General features: G+C 32.1%; 1 protein-coding gene across 1 annotated transcript; it reads left to right on the top strand.

The window, feature by feature from the left end:
* Positions 1–23,779, top strand: LOC132729787 (solute carrier family 12 member 3-like). The gene is made up of 22 exons (XM_060715606.1): positions 1–721; positions 6,212–6,337; positions 7,004–7,175; positions 7,418–7,557; positions 8,036–8,149; positions 8,792–8,903; positions 9,304–9,431; positions 9,843–10,085; positions 10,430–10,537; positions 11,458–11,581; positions 12,143–12,400; positions 12,818–13,029; positions 13,935–14,069; positions 17,896–18,002; positions 18,608–18,747; positions 18,864–19,022; positions 19,325–19,459; positions 19,836–19,950; positions 20,370–20,456; positions 21,620–21,731; positions 22,783–22,850; positions 23,179–23,779. The coding sequence occupies exons 1-22, from the start codon at positions 11–13 to the stop codon at positions 23,312–23,314; spliced, it is 3,642 nt and encodes a 1,213-aa protein (XP_060571589.1). The 5' UTR covers positions 1–10; the 3' UTR covers positions 23,315–23,779.
* The last annotated feature ends 3,067 nt before the right edge of the window (positions 23,780–26,846 follow it).

Below are 26,846 nucleotides of genomic sequence, written 5' to 3'. Positions count from 1 at the left end.
GAATTAAACCATGGATCATCAACACAGCACAGATGATATAAAAGGCATTAATGAAATAATTGTAAATACGGTATCTGAGACCAAAGCAGACGACATAAACGCAATGGGAGATTTGGAAAAAGACAAGGAGGATAGCGTTTCTAGCTTACCATTTTTTCAATACAAGGATACTGTTAATAACCAAGACGGTCAAACTGATCTGGAATCAAAAGATACCCAATCGGATATAAAGAACAATCCTGGATTGTTAAAATCCGAGCTTAAACCAGGGGAAACTTTAAGTGAAGGAGACCATGCAGGAAGCAGGAGAGTATCATTCTATAGTGATATAGGAATGCAAAGACTACCTTACAGTAGGCAAGGTTCACAAAACATTGAAGCTGCCGGATTTATTCAACAGGGACCATATTTACACCCACTTTATGCGGGAATTCCACTTGCTCCTAATTACAGAAGGATATCGCTGCTGCCATTTTCATGTAATGGCGAGTTACCAACCAGGAGAAAAACATCAGCTGAGGTTTTCTACTACCCACAAGCTCAATACTTGACCAGACCGTCACAACATGGAAGAGTGTCTGTTTTTTCAATTGGGAATTCCTCAGATACAGGTACTATAGGTTCCGACGGTGAAGAAAGGATTCCGCAATTAAACCACTACAGAGCGAGCGTGTTTGACAACCAAAGGCCAACCTTATATCAACTTCGTGAAGAAGAGATTGTAAGTATTTCTATATTTCTGTTGTCTAGCGAATGAAACACTTACTCAAACATTACAATATGATCCAGATAATATTGTTTTAGCTGACATTGAATATTTTATGCACATTCTGTCCAATATGTTTTCTGTTTTTATGTGTAAGGAATAATGTGGCGAAACAAATTCAGAAAGTGTATAAAATTTTACCATATATTTGTTTTAAAGTAATTTTTTTGTAATTTTGGCATAACATTTATCGTGTTTATTCATTAGCAACACTGTTTCTGTTTGACATAAGGTATTATAATAAACAAGTTAAATGTTGAAGATGCATATCAAAGACGCCGCCAAATGATGTGAACAGTCACAGGTAATCTACAAAATCTGAATAGAAAATCGTTCTCTATTACGGTTGAATATCCGAAGAACTAATCAATTTTTTCTCCATGTTCTTGTTATGTGTCTCAAAGTCGGAAATGTTTGTCTGTTGCGACAATGATTGGAACGTCTGGTCGAAGCAAAATAAATTGGATAACAAGAAAAATCGAAATGATTGGTAAACTTAAAATGAATTCAAGACAATATATGCTGGGAATATGTCCATTTAAATATTGGTGCGAATCGCATAATGTTCTTTCGAATGAATTTGAGGACGAACTGTCTCTTATTATACAAATAGCATAAATATGTTTGTAATATCAAATAATAGTTATGAATTAATTGATATATATATGTAATCAATTCTTAGCTACGTTTGTTTTCTTATTTATAAAAGATTAAACAACTTGATTAAACTAAAGATTGCACATTGGTTCGTTGCATATTCCCCTAGAATCTACATTGTATACGCACCGGTCTCAAATATCGTCAGTAAGACCGGTGTACACAATGCTAGAATCTAGGTATAGGACCACTAAATGTATGTAGTAAAAAGTCAAGGTGGAAGAGAACAATCATCAGTCACAGAATCCTTCAAAATAACCTTTTGCAAATATTTGTGATACATTTTAAAATAAACGTACTTTTGTCAATCAGGTACAGTGAAATTTGAGAAAACCGGACGCTGAGAAAATCGGAACTCTCTAAATACCGGACAAATAATTCAGTCCCAAATTTTCCCTTCTTTAAACTATTGAATTAAACATTGACAATACCGGAATCTGTAAAAACCGAATATCGGACGGTTGATAGGGGACTACAAAGTCAATTATATAGACAATTACCCTGACAATACCGGACGACGAAGGTGTGAATAATCTTGTGTACTTATCAATTGGTTGTGTCTAATACGCTAACTGAGCGGTAACGGAACAATGATTGTCTGATTTGTTAATTATGTCTCATTTCACAGTTTGATTTATTTTAAGGTATAGATGTTACCGTTTTATATAAATGCCAAAATGCACGAGGAATTGATAAGTTATAATCAGTTGACGAGAGCTGTCTATAAGTGACAAATTTAAATTAATTAAAAACAGTGAAACTTTGCCGAGACCTACTTTAAAAATCTTTATCTGACAAATATGGTTTAGGTAATATTTACAATTGGGGAATTATTATAAACAAACAAAGTAAACTACATGTATGTTCGTTAAATCATTATCCATTACCAAAATGTAAACATATGCGGGTGTAATCGGACTTTATCGAGGTAACTGCTGTTCGTTTAAATCCAAAATGTTATTGTATTTTTATGCGATAATGAGACATAAACAATTAAAACATATTGTATAGAATTTTTATCATTTCTTCATTTCTTTATTTAGCAATTTACTTACTCATAATCATGAAAATGCAAATATACGTTCAGCATCATTTGTAAGTCATTGCTCGGTTTATATGATCCTGAACAGCTGAAGAGGACATTGAGAATACCGGACCGCTGAGAAAACCGGACAAAACCCTCGGTCCGAAAGCCGTCCGGTTTTCTCAACTTTCACTGTAATATGTTTTATAACTTAAATGTTAATTATTTTCATGAATTACATTTTGAACACGTTTTGCAAAAAATATTTATCGCCAATAAAATCTCCGTTGCGTATTTTAAAGATACCTCTTGTTCCCTGCCCAAATTTGGTTCCCTTCAATAGACTAGAACGATCGACTATAGACTGGCTCTTTGGCACGTTATTTATTAGGTAGATAATTACAAAAAAGAATATGATATTCAAACATGGCACTATCACTTCAGTTAAACGTTTATTTTTTTTAATCCTATTAGAAAATTTGAAAACAATATGATTTTGTTAAACCAAGAAAAAAATGCACAAAATCAAGTCTAAAATTCCCCCAAATGCATATCTACTATGCACGCGCCGTCTAATACCCAATGAGCATAGAATTAAAATGTTTTGTTTGAATGTGTTGAAACTGTACGCGTTTACGACAAAGGGGTAACTTTATCCCTTTTATAATAACAATTATTAGTGAACACAAATGTTCAATTGATTCACAATGTTTAAACATGTTTAAATATAAAAACCAATGCCCTGCAATATCCTAACTCCGATGTTAACCGTTGTAAACAAGTGGAATGTCGCCAGTTACCTCTGTTTGAACAGTCTGAGCTAAATTCGTTGTATAATTCAAAAGATAACTATTTTAATGACGATTGAACTGATAGTTACCAATGTTAATCACATACCCGTTCGGATTTTGCGACTCCTTAAATAAAGTACAGTTGACTCTCGGTAACTCGAAATCCAAGGGACTGGGCATTTTACTTCGAGAGAAACGGAATTCGAGTAACGTGGATTTGCCGCCATTACGTTGACATTCGTACATGTATATACATGTGTCTGATTGAATGTGCAAAGAAGTAGGTTTATTATTGTTGATAGCGGCAATGCTACAATATTTAACCGTTGAAATGACGGTAAATCACTTACAACTACAAATTATGAACAAAAATATATTATTCAAAATTTAATACAGGTATATTAATAGTGAAACATAAACACAAACATTCGTAGCAATGACATAAATGCAAGTTTGTCAGTATTTATCAGTAAAGCACATGTTTTTAATAAGCATTCATTACAATTAAAGCACAATAACACTTTTATTTCGACAACAATTTATCTAATATTTGAAGTGAATTGATCATCGGACGAAAACGAAAGTAGCAACTATCGTGAACCGGAAGTACATATTAATGTGTACATTAATTATACAAATGTCATTTACGTTGATAACACACATCAATACCTAGGCTGTTTTTAACTAACACCTGTCAGACTGGCACGAGTCTTAATTTAGTTATCTAACTGTTAAAACCAATTAAGTCCTGAAACCGATTAAAGCCACTTTAACGACGTGTTAATAATACATGATGACCGGCAATTAAAATTTCTATGGAACGTGTGAATCACGAGAGACAACATCTCACCTTGATGTCGCCGACCTTTGATCAGTCGGCTGTTTTCACACTTCGACTAATTGAGATGAAAATATGTTGGACTTTGATTGACGGGACCAAATTTTCTTTTCGACTAAACAGGAGTCTCGGTAAGTCAAAATTTGACCTAAGCGGAGTTAAAATACAAAGATAAAGAAGGAAATTTGACGGGACTTTAGAAATACTTCGACTAACGCGGAATTTTGAGTAAAGCGATTTTGACTTATCGAGAGTCAACTGTATTACACGGCCGTGTATATATTTTGACGTGATGTCATTTGCCTTTAAACAGTCTTTTTTTTTGGTATGTGATAAATAGAATGTAAAATTCGTGTAATTTTATTACTGAATTTATTGAAGTCGTTGAATAAAATAATATCATTCTCGCCAGAGGCTTGCATAATATATTTTTTTCAACTCGTTCAATAAATTCAGTATTGAACTTACACTCATTCAATATCCTCTATTTATGTTATGTCTATCTGCCAAAATATGAGTGAACATGTGAAAGTCAGAATAAGTTTTACATTTGTCATAATTCCTTTCAATTTTATGATTAACTTTACATGAACGGTAAATAACGGACATGGTTAAAGGGAATTTCTGTTTATATCTATCGGAATTTACTTGTAACGTTCAAATTTATAAACAAAAAAAGAGTGGAACAGTTTTGTATGGTTTAGGCAGCTTTATATTTTATCCTTAACATTTTTCCATATCAACTGTTCACCTTTGTAACAGCTTATCTTTTGAAATATATAGTAATTCCAGTTCAACTTTACAATGAGAAAATGAGCATAATGTCATTATGAAAACTATAAAACTGCCCACTTACTATAAATTGAACATTACCGGTAATTTCAGAGGGATATTAGTGGATAATTATGTATGTGGGTCACGTAGGTTAATGATTACTCAGGTGACTTTTATCATAAAATTGAAAAACAAATTTGACAAGCTTTAAAGTGGTTTAGATTTAAATTACCTGAACACTCACCATTCACTTTTGGATGGACATAATGACAGAAATCAAAAGAAATAAAATAACCATGGAATGCAACAGTTGATTTAAATAACATGTAACAATGACAACAATATAGATATTTGAGAGAGAAAAAAGAAACAAAAAAGCGCCATTACTCCTCAAAGGTGTCGTTATTCGGACTCAAGATTTTGAAACATTTTACTTTAGGATATATAATAAATTGACACTCATGTTTAATGTCACGAAGCCTCTAGCCTTACTTAAGTCATTTTTTATGTAAATATTAAAATAGGGCTTTCGGCATTGATCGTTACTTATCATACCTTTATTATTTATGTGAAAACAAAGATTGATAGGCAAATCAAATTAGTACGCAACAAAATGAACGACAGATTATTCTGAAAATCAAAATAAAGAGCATAATAAAGCAAAGTTTCATTGCATAAAGAGAGGCTCACTTCTTGAAAAGGTCAGGTGCAAATAAAAGTAAGCCAATAAATTATACCACACCGACTACCACTAATAATCAATATCTGAGAATTCTCCTGTAGGAAAAACCGCTGATTCTAATGTGATATGTAAATATGCCAACCATGAGAGAACTTGTTTACATCGCGATTGAATAAAAATACATAAGACCAAATTATTGAAAATTTGCACCAAGTTCGTTGAACTATGTTAGACTTCGAAAACTTTAAAAGAATCATCTATACCAATTACTTTGAAATTATTATACAGTTCTAAAAAAATGTAAGCTGCCCAATTTTGCGTCAACGCAGCTTCGTTGGTTCTTACTTTAATATCATATATAGTGTGACCAAGGTCCTATAAACTTTGTAACAAAACAAATGTTGTCTATAGAGATTTTAAACATTAAAACATTAAGAAAATAACATTCATTGGGGGATTTCCATCTATGTCCTTTAATTCTTGTTTGTAATATTGCGTGTCAAAGGTATTAAATGTTTATAAGAGGCATCCATACATAGGCTGATTAACTTAAGTCATGTGTGTATAATCAACACATACATATTGATTTTGTAACATTTCATACGTTACGTTAAATTCATTCCATTGCACAAATCTGATATGAAACTTATGCGCATGTTACGCATATCTGTCTTTTTAGAGAGCGAAAGAGCCGCCAACAGAAATGTTTTCCGACGAACTGTTTGACGATACTGAAGCAGGGGAGAGAAAGAATGCGTCTGTTACAGTCTCCGGCCATAAGTTTGGATGGATTCAGGGCGTTCTGGTATGAAATTTAAGAAATGTCACATTTGGCATGAGTATAAAGATTCTGTGACCTTCAAACTTACCTTTATAACAACCAGCATCTATAATGGTAGAACTATGCATCTAGTTAGTGAACTAACAAACACATTAAAGTATTTTAAAGATCGGACTGACACATTGTTAATCGCAATCAGGTTAAAAAAGAACTATGAGTGATGAATTTGAGATGCATATTTAATTCATAAAAATAGTGAAACTGTCACTGTGGTAAGAAAATCGTCTCTCATTTCTTTTATTACGCATATGCCATAAAAAGTAAATATAGTAATGGAAGAAGCCTTTTTATCTGATACTTGTGACAAGACGATTGTCTTACCTTACTATAATACCTGACAGTGTTTTATGCCTTAAATATAAAGGAGCCATGTATTTGGGACAAACAAAATGGTTGAACTCATTGTATCATAAGGCATAAAATGATATTGTGACCGAGCTCTTATGACGATAGAAAAATATGTTCATCGTTAGTAATTTGATACATGTACTATAAAATGTATAATGTGTTTAATTTCTGATTTTTGGGAAGATATTTATAATTCATATAGGCTTTCGTATGTATAAATGTTTATAAAATGGCATCATAATTTTTAAGTAAAATTTTCCATTCTGTTGAATTGTTTCACAGGTTCGATGTCTTCTGAATATATTTGGTGTAATGTTGTTTTTGAGGTTGTCATGGGTTACAGGACAGTCAGGTATCGGACTAGCAACTGTCATTATTGCATTGGCCAGTACAGTTACCTCTTTAACAGCAATGTCAATGTCCGCAATCTGTACCAATGGAGAGGTAAAGGGAGGTAAAATTAAACATATATTTGATTATGAAAATTGTTAATTGTTGGGCCAAAAACCATAGATATAGAAAAAAATTATCTTGTGAATACGATATTTTAAAAGTTATTTATAAATCATCCGAAAAACAAACTAAAGAAAGGGTCAAAGAAAGAAAATGTCTTACCTCTTAATGATATAAAAACAAAACAAAACCTCTAGATCATGAATTTAAGTTTTATTTATTTTGTGTGTGTGTAAATTTCAGGTGGGGCTTACTATATGATATCAAGGAGCTTAGGACCGGAGTTCGGTGGTTCTATTGGTGTAGTGTTTTCCATAGCAAACGCCGCTGGCGCTGCTATGCACATTGTTGGCTTGGCAGAAACTGTCAGGGACATAATGTGGGTAAGTTTTAATGTACTAACTCTAAAATATTTGGTTTTATCACTATGCAGATGAATGAATAAATTTGCATACCTTACAGTCTACGTATGTATCCGCATTGTCTAGTATCTGGTTATATTTTGCGTCACCAAAATACAGTCTTATCATAGCGTTTTCCATTTTAAAATGACCTTAGAAAACAAAGTATAACCTTATAATAGCCATAAATTTGTAATATTGTTACATAAGGATAGTATGATATTTTAATCCTTTTTATACTTTTCATTATTTTGCGAGAATTCATGGTATTTGGCAAAAAAGTATTAATATAGATTTAATATCTATTTGCCAACGTAATATTTATAATTTTAAAAAAGAAACTCTTTCGATTATTTTTTGGTCACTTTTTAAGTCAAGTTAAGCAATTAATTGGGTTATTGATATAAAGCAAAAACAACACAGACATCGTGTATATGTTATATTTTTCTTGTAACTCTAGGATCATGATGCGTATATCACAGGTGACAGTAATAATGAAGTTAGAATCATCGGACTGGCTACAAGTTGTTTGTGTCTGGCCATCGTACTGATTGGCATGGAATGGGAAGCGAAGGTAATAACACATGTAAAATTAACATATACCAATGTTCCGTTAACATTGGTACCTGTAGCAACGTTGATGAAATGTTCCGTGTGTTATTAACTTAAAATAAAAATACAGAGGATAAACCTGGTTAAAATAGGTCTTCAGTGATATTTCATTGGCATAAGTTAAGTCTTTCGTTTAACTTGGTCATCATTGTAAATGTTTTCATTTCATCATCTGCTACAATATTGTTGTTATAAGTGGCGAGGTTTGTTGGATATTAAGAAATACAGACTCTTACAGTATAGGTCATACGGTGAGTTTCCAGCTTAACTGATGGAGGAACCACTGCGAAGAACCACAAACTAACCGTAAGCTAGCTGTAAAGCTTTTTCTCATGACAGAATCCCATATCTTTGATAGGAAACGAGCCCACATAGATGAAGGACATGTGATTTGAAGTCATCGACATTGATCACTATGCCTTTCAATCGGCTGATCTAGTCGATACCTGTCGTATTCTGTTTTCACACTTTACAGAATAAAATGATGGACAGAACCGATCAAATACAACTATCCATATCAAGTAAAATAATTCAATCGTGAACTTCACTGAGTGAAGGCACAGACAATAGCAATGTTATCATATTTAATACACTATTATTTCAGGCACAACTTGTCTTACTGGCTATTTTGAGTATTGCTTTGATCAATTACTTTGTCGGCACTTTTATACCACCTGACGATGAGAAAAAATGGAAAGGTGTTGTAGGATACAATGGTAAAATGAATACACATTTCTTTTTTCTGATACAATTTCTGAAGATATTTCTCTCTTTTTTCAGCCTTTAAATCGCATGAAAAATTATTGTAAAAATTAATGTTTCATTTTATTTCCAACAAAAATTAATAAACATGGAAGCATGTACAGAGTTCATTGTACAAAAACACCTGCAACAGGAGAAGAGGTTCGTACCATCCGCTCGTACTCAACAGTTAATGGGGTTAAATAAATGTTTAACCCTGCATCGTAGTTTGTAAACTAACCATTCAATAAGCTCCATGACAACAATCTTAAAGAAATATTTCGTACCATCGGTTAAACAGTATATTTTAAAATGAAAAATTATAAGGATACAATAAAATATTTATGTTTGTTTGTACTTGAGTTTTTCTTTCAGATGAAACCTTTTCAACAAACTTTGGCCCACATTTCACCGAAGGCAACAGTTTCTTCTCCGTGTTTGCAATATATTTCCCGTCGGCTACCGGTATCCTAGCTGGTGCCAACATTTCTGGAGACCTTAAAGTATTATCATATATATAATTATGCACTAACTGCTAACCGAAACACTTCTAGTGTTATTTATCATTTATAAATGGTTAACGACTTGTTTTAAAGGATATAAAATATATTGTTTTTGATAAATTATTGAACGGGATCAAATTCGTCATGTCGAATTTCATTTTTGCGTTTAAGCTGTTTAATTTGCATAACTGGCGTCCACTTGGCGGTATGCACCTTTAAAAAAATTAATTGCTTTGTGTGTTGTCCCTTAAGGCTTTCTTTCTGTCAAAGCTTATGAACATGCTGATTAAAGGGTGATTCTATTTTGAGTGAGCAATAAAAGAGATTAACTATCCTTTGCTTAGTATTCAGACATTCGTACAGAAAAATAACTTGAAAAGTGATTATATGTGTTTACATATTCATTTGCAGAATCCATCAAGTGCGATTCCAAAAGGCACATTTCTCGCCATATTGCTGACGTCACTCGTGTATGTAGCAATAGTATGGTCCATTGGTGGATGTGCAGTTCTAACGGCGGTTGGCGAGATTCTCACACCGGGAATGTTTATGGATCCTGTAACCAACGCAACCATTACCCCGACTTTAGACCTAGTGCAAAACTGTGCGGCATTTAATCAGACCTGCAAATCCGGACTTCTTTTAGATAATGGGGTAAGTTTTCTTACATATACTGAAATAAGTATTTTTTGGAGAAGGAACTGTTGTTTATTATGAATGATCATTGCCGTCGAGAGATTTTTTCTCTTCTCTCTACTTATAATAAATTTATTGAAAAATCGCTTTGCTTTTCTTCTACATTGCAGATAGTGAGTTCTTTGTAAAAAATACTTTGTTTACTCTTAGAAATTTCACTTAGTTTCATTTAACGGTGAAAAAAAAACACAACGAAATAATGAGCGCCTAATATCTAGGAACTGCCAACATGGTTTTAACTTTGATGGTCGTAAGAAATCAAGTTAAGGCATCAAGCGCTCAACTCTTTTCTTTAATTTAAGATGGTCGTAATTGCGTCAGCATGGAAACCACTTATTTGGGCGGGAATATTCTCAGCAACATTATCTTCTGCTTTGGCAAGTATGGTCGGAGCTCCAAAAGTGTTCCAGGTAAGAAGGATGATAAATTAAAGTTCATATCAGTATTAGTTCGTCAAATTTAGTTGTTAGGTTTGAGGATTTGTCCTTTAAACAATTGATCATAAATTCAAATTAATTTCTGACAGGGATACTAAATTGATTCACGACAGTTATTTGTGAGAGGATTTTCATGTAGTTTATGTAATGTCTTAATTATAGTTGTTGTCAATCACGCAAAGAAGATCAACTTAATTAGTCTTCGTTAAATCGTATATGTAGAATGATCACTATACAATCAGAGCCAAATAGGCAAAATTGGTAAGAACGTATTTGAGTATACGACAGACGAATTTCTATATAATTGGAAAGATATTTTCTTGCAAGAACACAATTATGTAAATGTAATTACCTGATGAAATCGTAAGATCGTTGACGTTGCAAACCGTCAGTTTGTCACAATATTTTCCAAGAATGGGATATCAAAATTAAAGAAAGATATCTATGTAACGTATATACAAAGTGATAAATCCTTTTCGAGAAAAAAAATACCGTATGTTATCAAAATATTCAAAGGAGGTGGAGAGTGTACATTAAACTTCCATGTTTTCATAAGTCAAAATACATTTACATCATCCAACGGAATTGAGCCTGGTAAGACTTCTCAGAAGTAAAGACTGGCTCAGGTTCATAATGACGTCATATACCTGGAAATTGGCTAAGTGAATTGAACAACAATCTAGTTTACGAGATAATTATAAAATGCAAATCATCTTTTTGTCAATTGGTTTCAATTTTGATAAGAAATCTCTTGTTAGAACACAGAAGAAGAACAGCGTGCAAAAGTTTTAATCACATAGCTACATTGAATAAAACAATCAAAATGTGTCTAAATATGAAACTGGAATTAAATATTGTCAATAATTAACTTTACATTTTTATATTAATTTCAGGCTTTGTCGAAAGACAAACTTTTCCCTTTTATTCACATTTTTGCAAAGGGATACGGTCCAAGCGAGGAACCAAAGCGAGCATATATTTTATGTTTTGCTATTTGCTCAGCAATGGTTTGTGTGGGTAAGGGTGTTTTTTATAATTTGTTCATGCATTACACAGTAAATAAAGATTAATGACATTTTATGATGTTATTAAAAGACTATCATCGTGTCTATGTTTAATCGTAGGACAAGGAATTATGTTTATATTATGAGAGTGAGAATTGTATCAAAATAACGAATTTGGGTGGCGATCGTTAGATCGCTTAGCTTCACCATAGTTTAAACGATAATTTCCAAATGATGCAGTTTACTTTGTTTTACTCTCTCGTCTTTACCACCGAAGTTGTCATAAACTTAACATTACTTAGCATTGATATTAACTACAAGGAAATCATTTGAGTTTCTTGCCCGTAAAATTTCAAGATGCTCCATCTAATTAAACTAAATTGTCATTATCGGTAAATTCCCGAATGCATACTTGTTTGAAATAATATCATAATTTATAAAGGAATTGTAACTCGGAGGTGAATGACCATTATACACTATCTTTTGCAAAATATTATATCTTGAAAAGGTATTGACGTCATATACATAGCAGGAAAACACCTTTTATTTTGTATGCTAACAATTTGATTTACAGGCTCCCTCGACATTATTGCACCGATTATTTCAAACTTCTTCTTGATGGCATATGCGATGATCAACTTTTCATGCTTCGATGCGTCAATGGCCAATTCACCAGGGTTTAGGCCGGGCTTCAAGTACTACAGCAAATGGTTAAGTCTTATTGGATCCCTGTTATGCATTGCCGTAATGTTTTTGATCAACTGGTGGGCGGCGCTGGTCACGTTTGTGATTGTTGCTGGCTTATATTTTTACGTATTTCGGACAAAGCCAGGTAAGGGAATTATCTGTTCTGTAAACAAGACGCTTAGACTTCTTGAAAATAAACCAACTGTGAGAAACTCAATTTATGTCCATTATTCGGTTGTGTACAATTGTTGTAACAAAAAGTGTTATTTTATAACTTAAACTCATATTCTTGTTTTGTTTAGTGAATTGCTTGCACGTGTCTAATTTTAAAGTCTCTTTATTTCGGATTTGGTCCTCAGCAAAAGCAGTCGCACGGAGTGAAGGCTGGCTTGGATCTTTTTTGGCGGCCAAGGCTTATCACATATCGACATAAATAAAGTACTTATAACAAAAAAAATATATACAATTTAAATATTTTATATAAATATAAACATCTTTTAAAATGATTGCCAGATTAGGATGTAAATTAATATATTTTTTTATAAATGCTGATTTTTTGCAGAGGTAAACTGGGGCTCATCGACTCAGGCAAACGCATACAAAGATGCCCTTAGATCAACGTTGAAATTGATCAACGTTGATGACCATGTGAAGAATTATCGTCCTCAGTTTCTCGTGCTGTCAGGGTATCCAAGGAACCGGGCAAATCTCGTGGACTTTGCGTCTACCATCACTAAGAAACAAAGTCTTCTGGTTTGTGGTCACGTGTTCCAGGTAAGTCTTTTACTACTAAATTTCTGGTTGTAAAATGTAATTAGAAAGCAGTATTATCTTTGTTTGCACACGATAATCGTCTTAATCGATAATTTGAAATCCATCAATGAAAGACAGATTTGTTGACTCGACACGGATACTAATGTATATCTATGAACATTGACTTTAAAATGAATTATGACCTTGACATTTTAGCCTAAATTCAAAATCTTTTGTCTTAATGTGAAATCATTTTGCATTATGACTTAAAATCCGTTTACAAATGACAAATGTATGGACCGGACACGATCATATCATGACTGAACTTACATGTATGGCCTTTAACTTCGAGCTTGTAACCTGATTCTTCATTCCAGGAATAACATAATTATTGGCTGGACACGATTCTCTTAAAATATACATATTTTTTTATCTAAGTGTTATCCTGGCCTTTAAGCTGCAAGTGCATTCGGAAAAGCTCGCCGATGGTTCCAAATTATCTCGGATTGAAAATAGTCTTACCGCGTGACCATGCAGAGGGTGTGATCTTTGTATAAAGAGTAACGAATGTGTGTTGTATTTGACATCTGCTGAATAAAATAAAGTATATTAAGATGAAATAATTTTTGAGAATATGTCTAACAAGATGAATCAAATTTAAAATACACACTGACAAACACTCAAACCCAAACTGGAAAAAATGTCAAAAGCATAGTAGTTGCGACTGTTACAAGTATTATTTCAAAATCAATTAATGAATGATAAATTTGTGCACCGAAAGATTCACATACAGACAGACAGACAGATTGATAGACAATTAAAATAAACATATGCCACCATTTGATGTATGAAAATAAAGACATTGCATTGCATATAACTAAGGTGATTTGGAAAACAATGTCCTATGCATGTATTTATGTCATCAGGGTGACTTTGAACAACACATGACAAGAGTTCGGTCAATGTCCGCGTACAGGTGGTTTGAAAACAAAAAGATCAAGGCATTTTACAACTGTGTGTGTGCACCAACATTTAGAATAGGAGTGCAAGTTCTTCTGCAGGTAAAATTCATTTCAGTATACACTATCCCATTTTTTGACATACTTAATACCTGTCAATAAGCTTCCCATATATGTTGAAGTAAAGACATTTAAGCATAAATGATTTATTTTAGTACACTGATTTGCTTTTATTTTAATGTTCATTACCATTATACTTCATTTTCAGTATTTCATTATATTCATTATTTACTTGTACATTGAAGCCTTATAATAGTGTAATGTAATATAAATAATTAATATTGTTGCACACTTACTAAATGTGATAACATTTGTATACTAAAAATAGCCATATAAAATAAGCCTTACAAAGCTGATATAGTAATAAGACTTAAACAGTATTCAATTTACATATATTTACAACTGTAACATTTTCAGACGTCAAGAAAGAGTTAACAATCTTGCTTTTGTGCGAGGAGAAATTGTAATGTATAAGATGAAACGTGAAGCTTTCATTCATTTTAATACAGAATTCATGTCGAACTATCCATTGACTGTATGTCCAGATGGAGAAGGGCTTTGAACGATTGGTCCACTGCAATTTAAAATTTTGTACTGATGTTACACGACTATGTTTTTTATATTTTCGGAACCATTGTGTGTTATCAGCTCTTCTTTGAGGTTCAAACATATGCACCATATTTTCATTGTAATGACAGATTTTAAGATTTTAATTTTTCAATGTGGAGAAAAACTCGGCTTCAATATCCAACATTAACCTTTAACCTTTTGTCTTCCATCATGCACTTATTCAAATATCCATTTATCTCATATTCAATATATAAATATATACTGCTCTTTATAAATAAATCACATAACATACGAAATAAAAAAGTTTAGGTTTTTCCAAATAAAATTTACTCGGAGAACTTGGAATATACTCTAAACTGCATTCTCGTCATCGTTTTCACGACTTCTACTTTATAGCTTTATGTTTTATTAACTATGTGTGGAGATATCCATCCAAATCCGGGACGGATCATTCCCAATCTGTCTCGAGCTCAGTCTCATCAGCATCTTTTCTTGATAGCACTCTCCTTAATTTATTTTGTCAACTTCCATATCATCAAAAGATTGAGGGAAAATCCTTAAATCTTTTATATCATATTCATCAAAAAAGGTATTCCTTCTCTCATTGATCCACTGACTAATTCCATTGAATCTGAAGAACGTGAAAAGGCTAATCTATTAAAAACTTTTTTTCAGGAATCAGACATTTGTTGGTGACACTAATAGGGATACCCCCAGAGCGTCAAATTCTGGCATTCAACTTACCTTGGAAATGATTTATATATCTCCTTCTGAAATTGAGAATGTATTGAAGTCTTAAAAAACCGTAAAGCATCTGGACCTGACACTATCAGTTATCGGGTGCTACATATATAAGGCCTCCAAACAACTTTCATGTCCCTTTCACCAGCTTTTAAACTGCTCACTAAGATCGAAGAAAATGCCGACATCCTGGAAGTTGTCAAATATCTGTGCTGTATATAAGAAAGGCAATCCTGCAGTTGTAAACAATAATAAACCTAAATCTTTCCTCAACTCTATTGAAAAAGTATTTGAACGAGTAGTCTTTAAACATATCTTTAACTTTTATAGAGATATTTCCTTCTTCACTCCACCTCAGTCGGGATTCTTGCCAGGTGACTAAACTGCAGAACAACTTGCGTTACAATATTTTCTGCAAGATTTTAGACGATGACGTGGAGGTGAGGGTCGTTTTTTATATTGGTAAAGCAATTGATAAAAGTTTGGCCCCAAGGTTTGTTAGTGAAACTTCATGGCTCTATAATTCGTGGAAATGTACAACAACGGCTTTCTGTTTACTAAACAAATCGTAACCAACAGGTTGTTCTTCCTGGTACCATGTCGGGCTGTGATACAATTTCATCTAGAGTCCCCCAAGGATCAATGATTGGGCCTCTTCTATTTCTTGTTTATATCAACGATATTGTTCAAGATATTGGTTCCAACATCAATCTTTTTGCAGATGACACTAGTCTCAATCTGAAAGTCGAAACACCTACTGAAACACATGATACCATACAGACTGACATAAAAAAAGATTTGTCAGATAAATGGCTTGTTCAATTTAATCCATCTAAATCCGAGTCCATGATCATATCAAGAAGAAACCACATCACACACCTTGGTCCATGTATGGCCAACAAATCCCATATGTTTCTGATCACAAATATCTAGGAGTGTATTTTCTGATGATGGCTCTTGGCATATCAATTATATAATAGAAAAGGCATGGAATAGAATAAACATAATGCGTAAACTTAAATGCAAACTAGACCGCAGGGCTCTCGAAATCATATATACATCCGTCAATTGTCCTATTATTAAATATGCTGATTAATTTTGGACAATTGTACATACTATGAAAAGCAAGAATTAGACAAAATTCAAAATGAAGCAGCACGAAATATGACGGATGCAACAAAGCTGAAATCGTAAGCTGACATATACAATGATGTAAATTTGGAATCACTTTCTCACAGAAGAATGAAGCATAAGCTTATTCAACTTTATAAAATGAAAAATTGTCTCAAACCATCCTACCTATTGTCTATTGTACCTGATCTTGTTGGTCTGAACACTACATACAACTTAGGTAATTCTCAAAATATTGATACAATTCGTACAAGAACAACTCTGTTCTATAACTCTTTTCTACCAACGGCACTTCCTGAATGGAATTCTTTACCGATTGAAACCCGTCAGCTACAGTCATTGGATTCTTTCAAAAGCTCTTTGATTGTAGACAAAATTAAAACTCCCCGACACTTCTATTATGGAGATAGACGGTCACAAATTCTTCGTACAAGAGTTAGAACGAAAAGCAGCTCTCTTAATCATCATCTGTTCTTAAAATACATAGCAGTCGTAGTGGCCTTATTGAAGACAACCACCACTTTTTATTTATTTGCAAGCATTACACACAAATAAGAAATGCACTTTTTCAAACTTTTACTCCAATATGTTCCATTGATCTTCGATCCCTTCTATATGGAGATCCGTCAATAGATTATCAAACAAACACATGAATATTAGATGCAGTATTTGAATTTATAAACAGCAGCGGACGCTTCCATTAGATATATCTTTATACTGTCATCATTTTAATATGCTACAATATCTCCAATTTGACCTCTTTTCGTTAGTCTAGTCTTCTAGTATTTCCAATATTTTTTTCTCATCTTTTAATATATATACATGTATATAATTAATATTTTTCTGGTTAGCTTGAAATATTTTATTTCTGGGCTCTTGCTAAATTTGCTTTAAGTGCCAGTTATACAAAATACTGTCTTATTTTTATCTGTTTTTCTTTTGCTTAGTATTTATCTCAAAATTGTCTTATATAGATGCATTTCTATTTTTTCGTTTCTTCATTGTGTATGTTTAAAAGAAATCTTGCAATATTCTTACTTTATGAAATAGCTATCCTGCCATTTATGTTTGTCTAAATATCATGTTATCTCTAGGAGAGGAACTATATAAGTTTTCTTTCGTTCTAATCCCTTTCAATGTTATGTAACAGTTATATACATATAGAATGTAATATATTTAAAGTATTGAAATAAATATGTTTAAACTAACCTTTGATCAGAATCAAATGACAAAAAATATTTGAAATCAAAGTAAACATAACTGGACACATGGTTAGGTTTAATTATAAAAATACAACTTTCTGTTTGACGACTAACAGAAAAGTTTTTTCCCTTTGTGCTAATTACTGTCGCACGTGTCACCTTGAAATGGTATATAACTGACCATTACGATGATTTTAATTACTGATTACTGTTTACACGATTAGGCTGTTGGTGTGGGGAAATTACGGCCGAATACATTACTACTTGGTTACAAGAACGACTGGCAAAAGACAGATCCTGTAGAAGTTCTTGACTACTTCAACGTCATACAGTAAGGCGATTTGTTCAAATCAAATTGTTCAATTTTATTTGAAAATGCAAAGGTATTTATGTGATTTTATACATGTATATCTTTTTTATGGTATCGCTAAATTTTTTCATGTTCGTAAAGTTAACGGTGTGGGCAGCATTATTTTAACTTTAAAGTTTGATATATATTTTCAATGGTTTTACTTGAATATTTAGTAAGCACAATTCACATATTGGTTATTAGAGGTGGAATGTTTAAAAGAACTGAACAATATAAACAAATGCATTTATATTATATGTACTGATATCATGTATCATTCTGTTAAAAATGTTTGGACTAATTGGAATCGTTGGTAACTACTGCTATTTAAGAGTTTAATCACTTTGATATTATATTTGATATGATCCCTATAGGGTGTGACAGGGGTGACTAGATTTGCATATTTGAGCGCATGCCTAATTTATCAATTTTTCTCGATTTGATCACTTGATAACATATTTGAATAAATAAAACATTTTATACATTTAATCAAGCATGTATCTGGAAACTGTTTAATTTAATCATAGCAAATAAGCCTTAAAATTTTTCTTATCATCCTCCTTTGATATCATTTTTTTTTATTTCAGGGATGCATTTGATTTGAAGTATAGTGTAGGAATTTTACGTTGTGATGGCGGATTTGACAGAAATAAAGTTCCAGATAATATTCTAGATCTAGACAGTCCAGAATTATTTGATTCTGATGTTGAACAAGAAGAAGATGAAGGTATGATCTTGATGACAATTTGGTGGTGTTGTTGTTTTAAACAATCGGCATTTATTGTTATTTGATTATTTTTCATTGCTCACAATTTTATTTTATAATATCTTAAAAATTTATAGATGAAACTGTTAAGGAACCGGAAAAAGAAGTACGTAACGAATCAAACAGTATACCAAGCTCTGTTGTTGAGAGAAAAGATAGGAACAACAAAACTAACAACATCCGTTTGATACGGTTACAAACGCTAGAGGAAGGAGTGGAAAATGCCGCATTTGAGGGTGTGTTACTGTGGTTATTAACTTTTTTGCATGATATTAAATGAATGAAAGGCATATTTAAAAGGACACCTATGACAATGAACTGTTTTACATTTTATCTTTGATATAATTTCTAACACTATATTATTTTATTTTTATATGGATCTTCAAGACTTTGATGAATATTGATCTTAAATGGTATTTATTTTTAGTAAGTTATTTTGACTTTTTTATTAGATTTAGTTTCCTGTTAAAGTGATTTTTTTACTGTTGGTACTTATATTTTAACTTTTGTTTATTTTTGCTTATTTTTGTTTATTTAGATCCAAAGGTAACTGAATCAAAACCTACAATTACCCCTTCCTTACTCTCGCAAGATGTGCCCGAAAAACCGCCGACGAATTTTAGAGATAAACAATACGGAACCATAGATGTTTGGTGGCTTTACGACGACGGGGGTATGTTATATACCTTAGCTCGGTAATATTCGGCTTCTTTCGTCACTATCTGTTTCTTACAAGACATAAATAAGCGTCTGCTGATCAAGAGAAGGAACAATTTACGTTCCAAATGATACGAGGCTCGGAAAGTCACGAAGCTGGCAGAATAAGCACGAAGTATTAGAAGAATATAGTTTTTAGAAATATAGACAATAAAGTAGAATTTCGTATAAAAATTTAAAAAAATGAGATACATGTCAACATGTCTCAATCAAGACTGTCAACTAAGTTAATGTGTTATTTACATACATGTCTGTTTGAAGTTAACAAAAGAGCTGACAAATAAACATCATAGTTTTTTTTGTAATGCTATACCAATCTTTTAATTTCACAGGTTTGACACTTTTATTGCCGTACATTTTACACAAAAGTAAACAGTGGAAACATGCTAAATTACGCGTGTTTTGTCAAGGCACGAAGAAAGGGGACATGACTGAAGACCGAGCAAAGTTTGTATTTTATGTAGAATTGTTTCCCTTTACTTATTGAGGACTGCCAATAAAATATTCAGATCAAATCACAAATAAAACGGATTATCTGATTCACGTTACTGAACTAACTATGCAAAAGAAGTGATCAAAATCGCTATCAATATTACGTCAATTTATGACAAATGCTTTGTATATAATAATTAAATAACCAACCTGATTACCGACTTCTGCATATATTGATAAAATAGGGATAGAAAGATCATCGGGACTGATTTACTGATTAAATGTAGACGCTTGACAACTATTTTACGCAATAGCACAATTTTTCATGAAAAAACTAAGGCGTGCCTCTTTAACCAATTGTCGCACTATTGACTTTTGTTAAATAAGGCCTTTTTATTGATTAAACTGATATTTGATTTTTTTTTCTTTTATAGAATGGCCTCATTGTTAGCTAAATTCCGTATTGAATATTCGGAGCTGACGGTCGTGACGGAATTAAACAAGAAGCCTCAACTATCAACGTAAGCGTTTGTCGTAAAACATATACAGCTATAAAACGGTTACCAAGTCATTCGAACCACATAGAAAACTTGACTTTCTCATTTTATCGAATAATTACCTTCACACAACTACATGTACCTCAAAAGATCGTAGAATTATTATAATATTTAACGATGGGTCGGAATTTCTATTTTATTCGGTGTTTAAGCATGATGCAGGTGTTTTTTTTTTAAGAAAAGCAGTTATAAACCAAGAATCATGTCAGTCAAAAAGCTGATTGAAATCGGCAACAGTATGCTTTATAATTTTTCAGTTCTGTTAGTCTGTCACTAGAGCTCTGATTATTGAGTTACATATCGCGAGAAACATTTTTCTTCCATGTCTTTTCTACTGTTATAATTACTTCCCGAAAAGTGAAATGGCATCCATCCATCCATTCGTATGTCCCTCCCTTCCACATTTTTGTCCGGACCGTAAGTCGAGAAGAACTTGAAAAAACAACTTGAAACTTTCAGGTAATGAGGATGGAATACATTTGTTATTGCACTCCACTGTTATTTTTCATTTTTTATGTTTGTATATAACATAATTCAACAGTTGTTTGGAATAACAAGTTGAGATGTTAGCCTTGAGACTAGATGAATAGATAGTATAAAGGAGCAGTGCATTGCAAACGTATACTGAAACTTTTTATGTTATTGCCTTTGTTTCTTTTCTTTCGCAATTTTTGCCCAGACAAAAACTCATAAAGCCTTAGATATATTTATTCAAAAATGTACATTAAAAAATTGATAACTGTAAGAAAGAATGCAGTTGATCAGAACTTTTTAGAGTTATAGTCTGTTGTTACAATTTAAAGCTTATTTTGTACTTTTTTTTCGCCATTACTCAAAATGTTCAGGAAAAAAACGTCTTGAATAATAATAGCTTACACATACAAGCTTTGTACTTTTCGGGTTATTGCCCTTTGTTTTTTTATAAATGTAAGTGCGTGGAACGGAATTTCTCATTTCTATAACTTTTCTCTTGTTGGCCGTTTGTTACTGCTTCGTGTTAGAACAAATATCTTCTTTTTTAAAAAGTAAAGAATTATTACTTCATATTATATTTCTTCAGTAATTGAATGATTGTATAGAAAACCAACATGGACATTTTTGTTTAGTTTTTTTTACTATTACTACAGTTACAGAGAGTTTGAGAGTCTCGTGCAACAATGGCGTGTTAAACCTGGTGAATTTCAGGAAAAGTTCCCGTTGAGAATTGCAGATGGAGATCTTATTGAACATAAACAAAAGGTAATAGAGGGTACAATAACTATCTTAACAATTCTTCTCAAATTTCCGTCATTATAATAGACGCTGATAACTCGCTACATTTCGGATCTACAGTTCAAATTACCATTGATATACGCAGACAAAATTAAGATCCCGAGTTGCTTAAAAAATATTTTTTAATTTTTTTTTTTTTCTGTATGACAATTAGTTTTGTTTATGTTTGTTTGTTCTTCAAAAGAAATTTCGACCGTTGCTAATGTAAATCAGTTTTCATCTTAGAAATTCTGCTAATGTAAATCAGTTTTCCTCTAAGAATTTTGTAAATGTAAATCAGTTTTCCTCTTAGAATTTTTGTAAATGTAAATCAATTTTCCTCTAAGAATTTTGTAAATGTAAACCAGTTTTCCTCTAAGAATTTTGTTGATGTAAATCAGTTTTCCTCTAAGAATTTTGTTAATGTAAATCAGTTTTCCTCTAAGAATTTTGTTAATGTAAATCAGTTTTCCTCTAAGAATTTTGTTAATGTAAATCAGTTTTCCTCTTAGAATTTTGTTAATGTAAATCAGTTTTCCTCTAAGAATTTTGTTGATGTAAATCAGCTTTCCTTTTAGAATTTTGTTAATGTAAATCAGTTTTCCACTTAGAATTTTGCTAATGTAAATCAGTTTTCATCTGAGAATTTTGTTAATGTAAATCAGTTTTCCTCTAAGAATTTTGCTAATGTTAATCAGTTTTCCTCTATGAATTTTGTTTATGTAAATCAGCTTTCCTCTTAGAAATTTGTTAATGTAAATCAGTTTTCCTCTTAGAATTTTGTTAATGTAAATCAGTTTTCCTTTAGAATTTTGTTTATGTAAATCAGCTTTCCTTTTAGAATCTTGTTAATGTAAATCAGTTTTCCTCTTAGAATTGTGTTCAGGTAAATCAATTTATTCTTAGAATTTTGTTAATGTTGACATCCTTACTCTGATTAATACCTTTCGTGTCATTTATTATTATAAATATTGCATTTTATTTCTCAAATTATGTTTCTGTTAATGTAAATGTCAAAACATTTTCTTCGTGTTTACAGACCTACCGACATCTTCGTATCCGTGAGAAACTTCTAGAGCATTCCAGAGACGCTTCTCTTGTTGTCTTGTAAGTAAATGCAAGAACATATTCTAGATGAATTACAGGTTCTGCGTAAAATAAATGTAAAATAAAAACAATTTACATGGAATTATGTTCTGGTTAACGCGCATACACTTTATATAAGTTTGAGTGAAGTAAAAAACTTCATTTTTAAATGTGTTATACATGTACATTAAAACTTTTGCTCAGTATATTGCTCTTTTTAAAACAATATATATAAATATCTAAAGCATATAATTATTTTCATGTTGATAACTTAGTTTTGGTATAACAGATCTTCCATTTATACCAATTCATATTATTATTATAATATAATTTTGTATATTTTCATAAGGACTCTACCAGTTCCTCGGAAGACTTCTTGCCCGGCTGGCTTGTACATGGGTTGGTTGGAAATACTAACAAAAGGACTGCCACCTACCCTTCTACTGAGAGGAAATCAGGAAAGCGTCCTAACTTATTATTCCTAGTTCTTAAACGGACCATATTTTCGGCCAGTATGAATGTTTCGTCAGATTATAGACCTTATAACATGTGTTCTTTTAATGCAGTTTTTTGTGTTATCATAGTGTACTTAAATCGGAGAAAGAAATCTGAAGAAGCCTGTGAAGTGTTCATAATCGACAACTATTTCTTTCGGAAAAGCAATCTAGTTCTAAAACGAACTTTTCATTTCATTCTAAAATTTTCATGAAATCATAAGTTTGTTGACAATAGGCATTCTCAAGAAATATTTTCTACCAGTTCGTGTTTAAGCAAATGTTCGTAAGCAAAATGGCATTGTAATTCCGGGGTTTAAGTATGTATATATTTAAATTTATTTTATTTGTCATTTTTTAGAAAAAAATGAAATTGTTAATATTTAGACACGTCTCTGTGTTGTATGAGTTTGTCTGTACTTCGTTGTTTTCCACAAATATAAATATTCCATTGTATCACGTGACTTGCTGTTATCATTTATGTATGTGTATATATGTTCCTTTTGACCACTGACACTGCCTTTTGAAGTAAAGTCTTGTTATTCTGATTAGTTCTAAGAAGAACATTTGACCTATGCATTTACATGTCAATGATTGTTTTGTTTAATTTCGCTACTGTGTCAATGTACTAACCATGCATGAGGTATCATATACCGTTGGTGTTGAAAAAGGAAGATATTATTACAAGGACTTTCAGTATTATGAAATATATTGTAAAAGTTGCAGAAAATATGTTGATCATTTGCCATCATGACGTTGATAATCTGTTTATTTTATCATGATTGAATGATGATTGAATGATGATTGAATGGTGATTCAATGTTGACATAATTTTGACAAATAATCATTTTGCTTTTCACCTCAGGGATCGATTTAATAGAAAAAAAAATCAGGCTTACGCTATGGCCTTTTATTCAAATAACTTTTAATGCCGCTAGGAAATTTTAATTTTATGCAAGAATGCAATGCTTTTAAAGATATACAATGTCGTTTTCTGTTTGGTTTTTGTTGTCGCCTTTTTTTATATTCTCACTCGAAATACCTGGACGATTGCCCGTGATACACCGAATCAGGATGAAAATGAGAAGAAAGATGCGAATGTTGAGATGCAAAACAATGAAATGCATACAAATTGTAAATTCAACTGCTAAATCTAAGGTTAAACAATGAATAATAAAAACTGCATAACGCGCAACATAACACCAAATCTTACCATAAATTATTAATAAAACAAATGTGACATAACAAGCTTGTCAGGACATTGTTCATACTTTGATATGTAAAAATGAAATACATGCACATATGACGTAAGTACATAGGGTTGACAACAGGTGAAACAGGTGAAATGCGCATTTATTCATTATAGATGAAGGGAAAAAGATTGTTTAGAATATTATTTAAAAAAAGTAAATGACGTTTTGTTGTGAACAGAAATATCATGATATTAATAATGTTAACTGCATTGACGCATATACATCATTATTTTATGTATGTAGATGCCTAGGATTTACATATTAAAAAAAAGGGTACGAGAATCTAGATCATAGAAGAAATAATATAAATTCAGTCTTAATAAGTACATTTGCATGACTAAATAAAGTTATCAATATAACATAACTTATAAGGCATTAGTATACTGACAATACAGATATTATAATAAGTTCTTTTAGTGTATTTTTCCGTAATACGTATATGCATATTCATGCATTTACTTTATTACAATACATGTATTGTTACGTATTTTCTTCTTCTTTTCCTTCTTCTTCTTCTTCTTCTTCTTCTTCTTCTTCTTCTTCTTCAACAACAAGAACAACAACAACACAGACGAGCTAAAAAATCAAACTAACAAATAATCCGCAAAAACAAACAAACAAATTGTAAAATATATTATTCAATAAATAAATCTCATTATTATTCCAACCAATGATTAAATAAGACGTATGAATAATATTAGCCGCGTCACGACAAAACCAACGTAATGCGTTTGCGACCAACCTGGATCCAGACCAGCCTGCGCCTCCGCGCAGTCTGATCAGGATCCATGCTGTTCGTTTACCAACTCTATTACAAGTAGAGATACAGATAGAAAACGGAATGGATCCTGATCAGACTGTACGGATGCGCAGGCTGGTCTGGATCCATGCTGGTCGCAAACACATTATGTTGGTTTTGTCTTGACGCGGCTCATATAATGAACTGCATTGTATTTTATTTGATTAATTACTATACTAATGTCATTTCAATCAATTTTTCTATGTGAATGAATGGCACAGATAGGAGTATATTGTTAAAACCTGCAGTTTTCTGTAAAAAAAATATGTGAGTATTTGAGTAACTGATCGTAGCTAAGATTATTTTCGTGTTTTGATTTATATATGCCATCTAGTACATAAGTATATTTTGTGGATTTTTTTCTTATGATATTTCACATTCTATACTTAAGGACAATGAAAACGCACGCCCGCACTATATGCATTTTATTACATGAAAACAAAACACTAACGACTCTATTAGATATATATCATAACTTTAATACAAAACGCAAACTTAACAACTGAAAATAATTCAAAATGTTTAAAATCAAATGAACACCAGTAAATCGAAGAACCTAAGGTGAAAATCCCAAAATCACACTTTTTCATGACAGTAATGCAAACTTAACAAAGGTATAAAAACCAAACTGAAAGTCCAAAACAAAGTCGCTCATAAATGTCTATTCGTAATGTCACCGTCGGGGTCTTTAGAAACAACAATGTCCTCCATCAGCGTCTCTTACAGATGTACATCGTCGCCTCATAGACCGTACGGTGCGGATAGTCGCCTGTGAAATCTGACGTCATTCGGCCTGTAGTTAAGTGCGAAAACGCTGGTGAAGCCGAGAAAATGTAGACCCGACGGACACCAAAATGGTTGGCGCTTGTTTGTAAGGCAGACCAGACTGAATTTGTCCCTAATCTACCTAGCGTTTATTTCTTTATAGAAACATTGCATACAATTTGCTAGCATGTCTTCAGTAGTGTTTAAAATTTAACACCTTCTTTAGAGGAAAAGTGTGTATATGCAATTTCTATGTGAGCTTTTACGATTTTTAAAACTGACCATTGGCATAGTTTAATATTCATTTTCATAAAGATTTTAATTGCTTATGTGTTTCTAACATTTCTAGAAAGTTGTGAAAAACAAGTTAATAATTAGCAATTTAAAAAAAAATTCATTTCATAAAGTAACCATGAATTGGTTCAATTTTTTTCCGTTGTGATCTTATCACAATTAGCCAAAAGTGTTACTTTTGATTTTTCGGGTACTGTCTTTATTATGCAATAACTTCATAAAAATGCAATCATTTTTCATAACTTTGGTATCAAAATGACCGGAATGTATTCGGTTTTATGAAACTGTGAACAAATATTTAAAAGAAATATATTTTCCTTGTTAAAATGCAATTATCCCGACCGTGCGTTTTCATTGTCCTTAAGTATATGTATATTAGTGTATATGTGACTGATGCCTCTAAGAGGCCAAG

This window comes from Ruditapes philippinarum, unplaced genomic scaffold, assembly GCF_026571515.1.
Source record: "Ruditapes philippinarum isolate M1 unplaced genomic scaffold, ASM2657151v2 ctg2781_1_1_1_1, whole genome shotgun sequence".
Lineage (NCBI taxonomy): Eukaryota > Metazoa > Mollusca > Bivalvia > Venerida > Veneridae > Ruditapes > Ruditapes philippinarum.
This window is presented reverse-complemented; position numbering and strand designations above follow the sequence as displayed.

Excerpts from the sequence above, each read along its gene's own strand:
- LOC132729787 (XM_060715606.1), top strand. The coding sequence starts at position 11 with ATGGATCATCAACACAGCACAGATGATATAAAAGGCATTAATGAAATA. Across the intron at positions 14,070-17,895 it reads GAGTGCAAGTTCTTCTGCAG|GCTGTTGGTGTGGGGAAATT; the intron begins GTAAAATTCATT and ends TTACACGATTAG. Across the intron at positions 19,460-19,835 it reads GTGGCTTTACGACGACGGGG|GTTTGACACTTTTATTGCCG; the intron begins GTATGTTATATA and ends TTAATTTCACAG.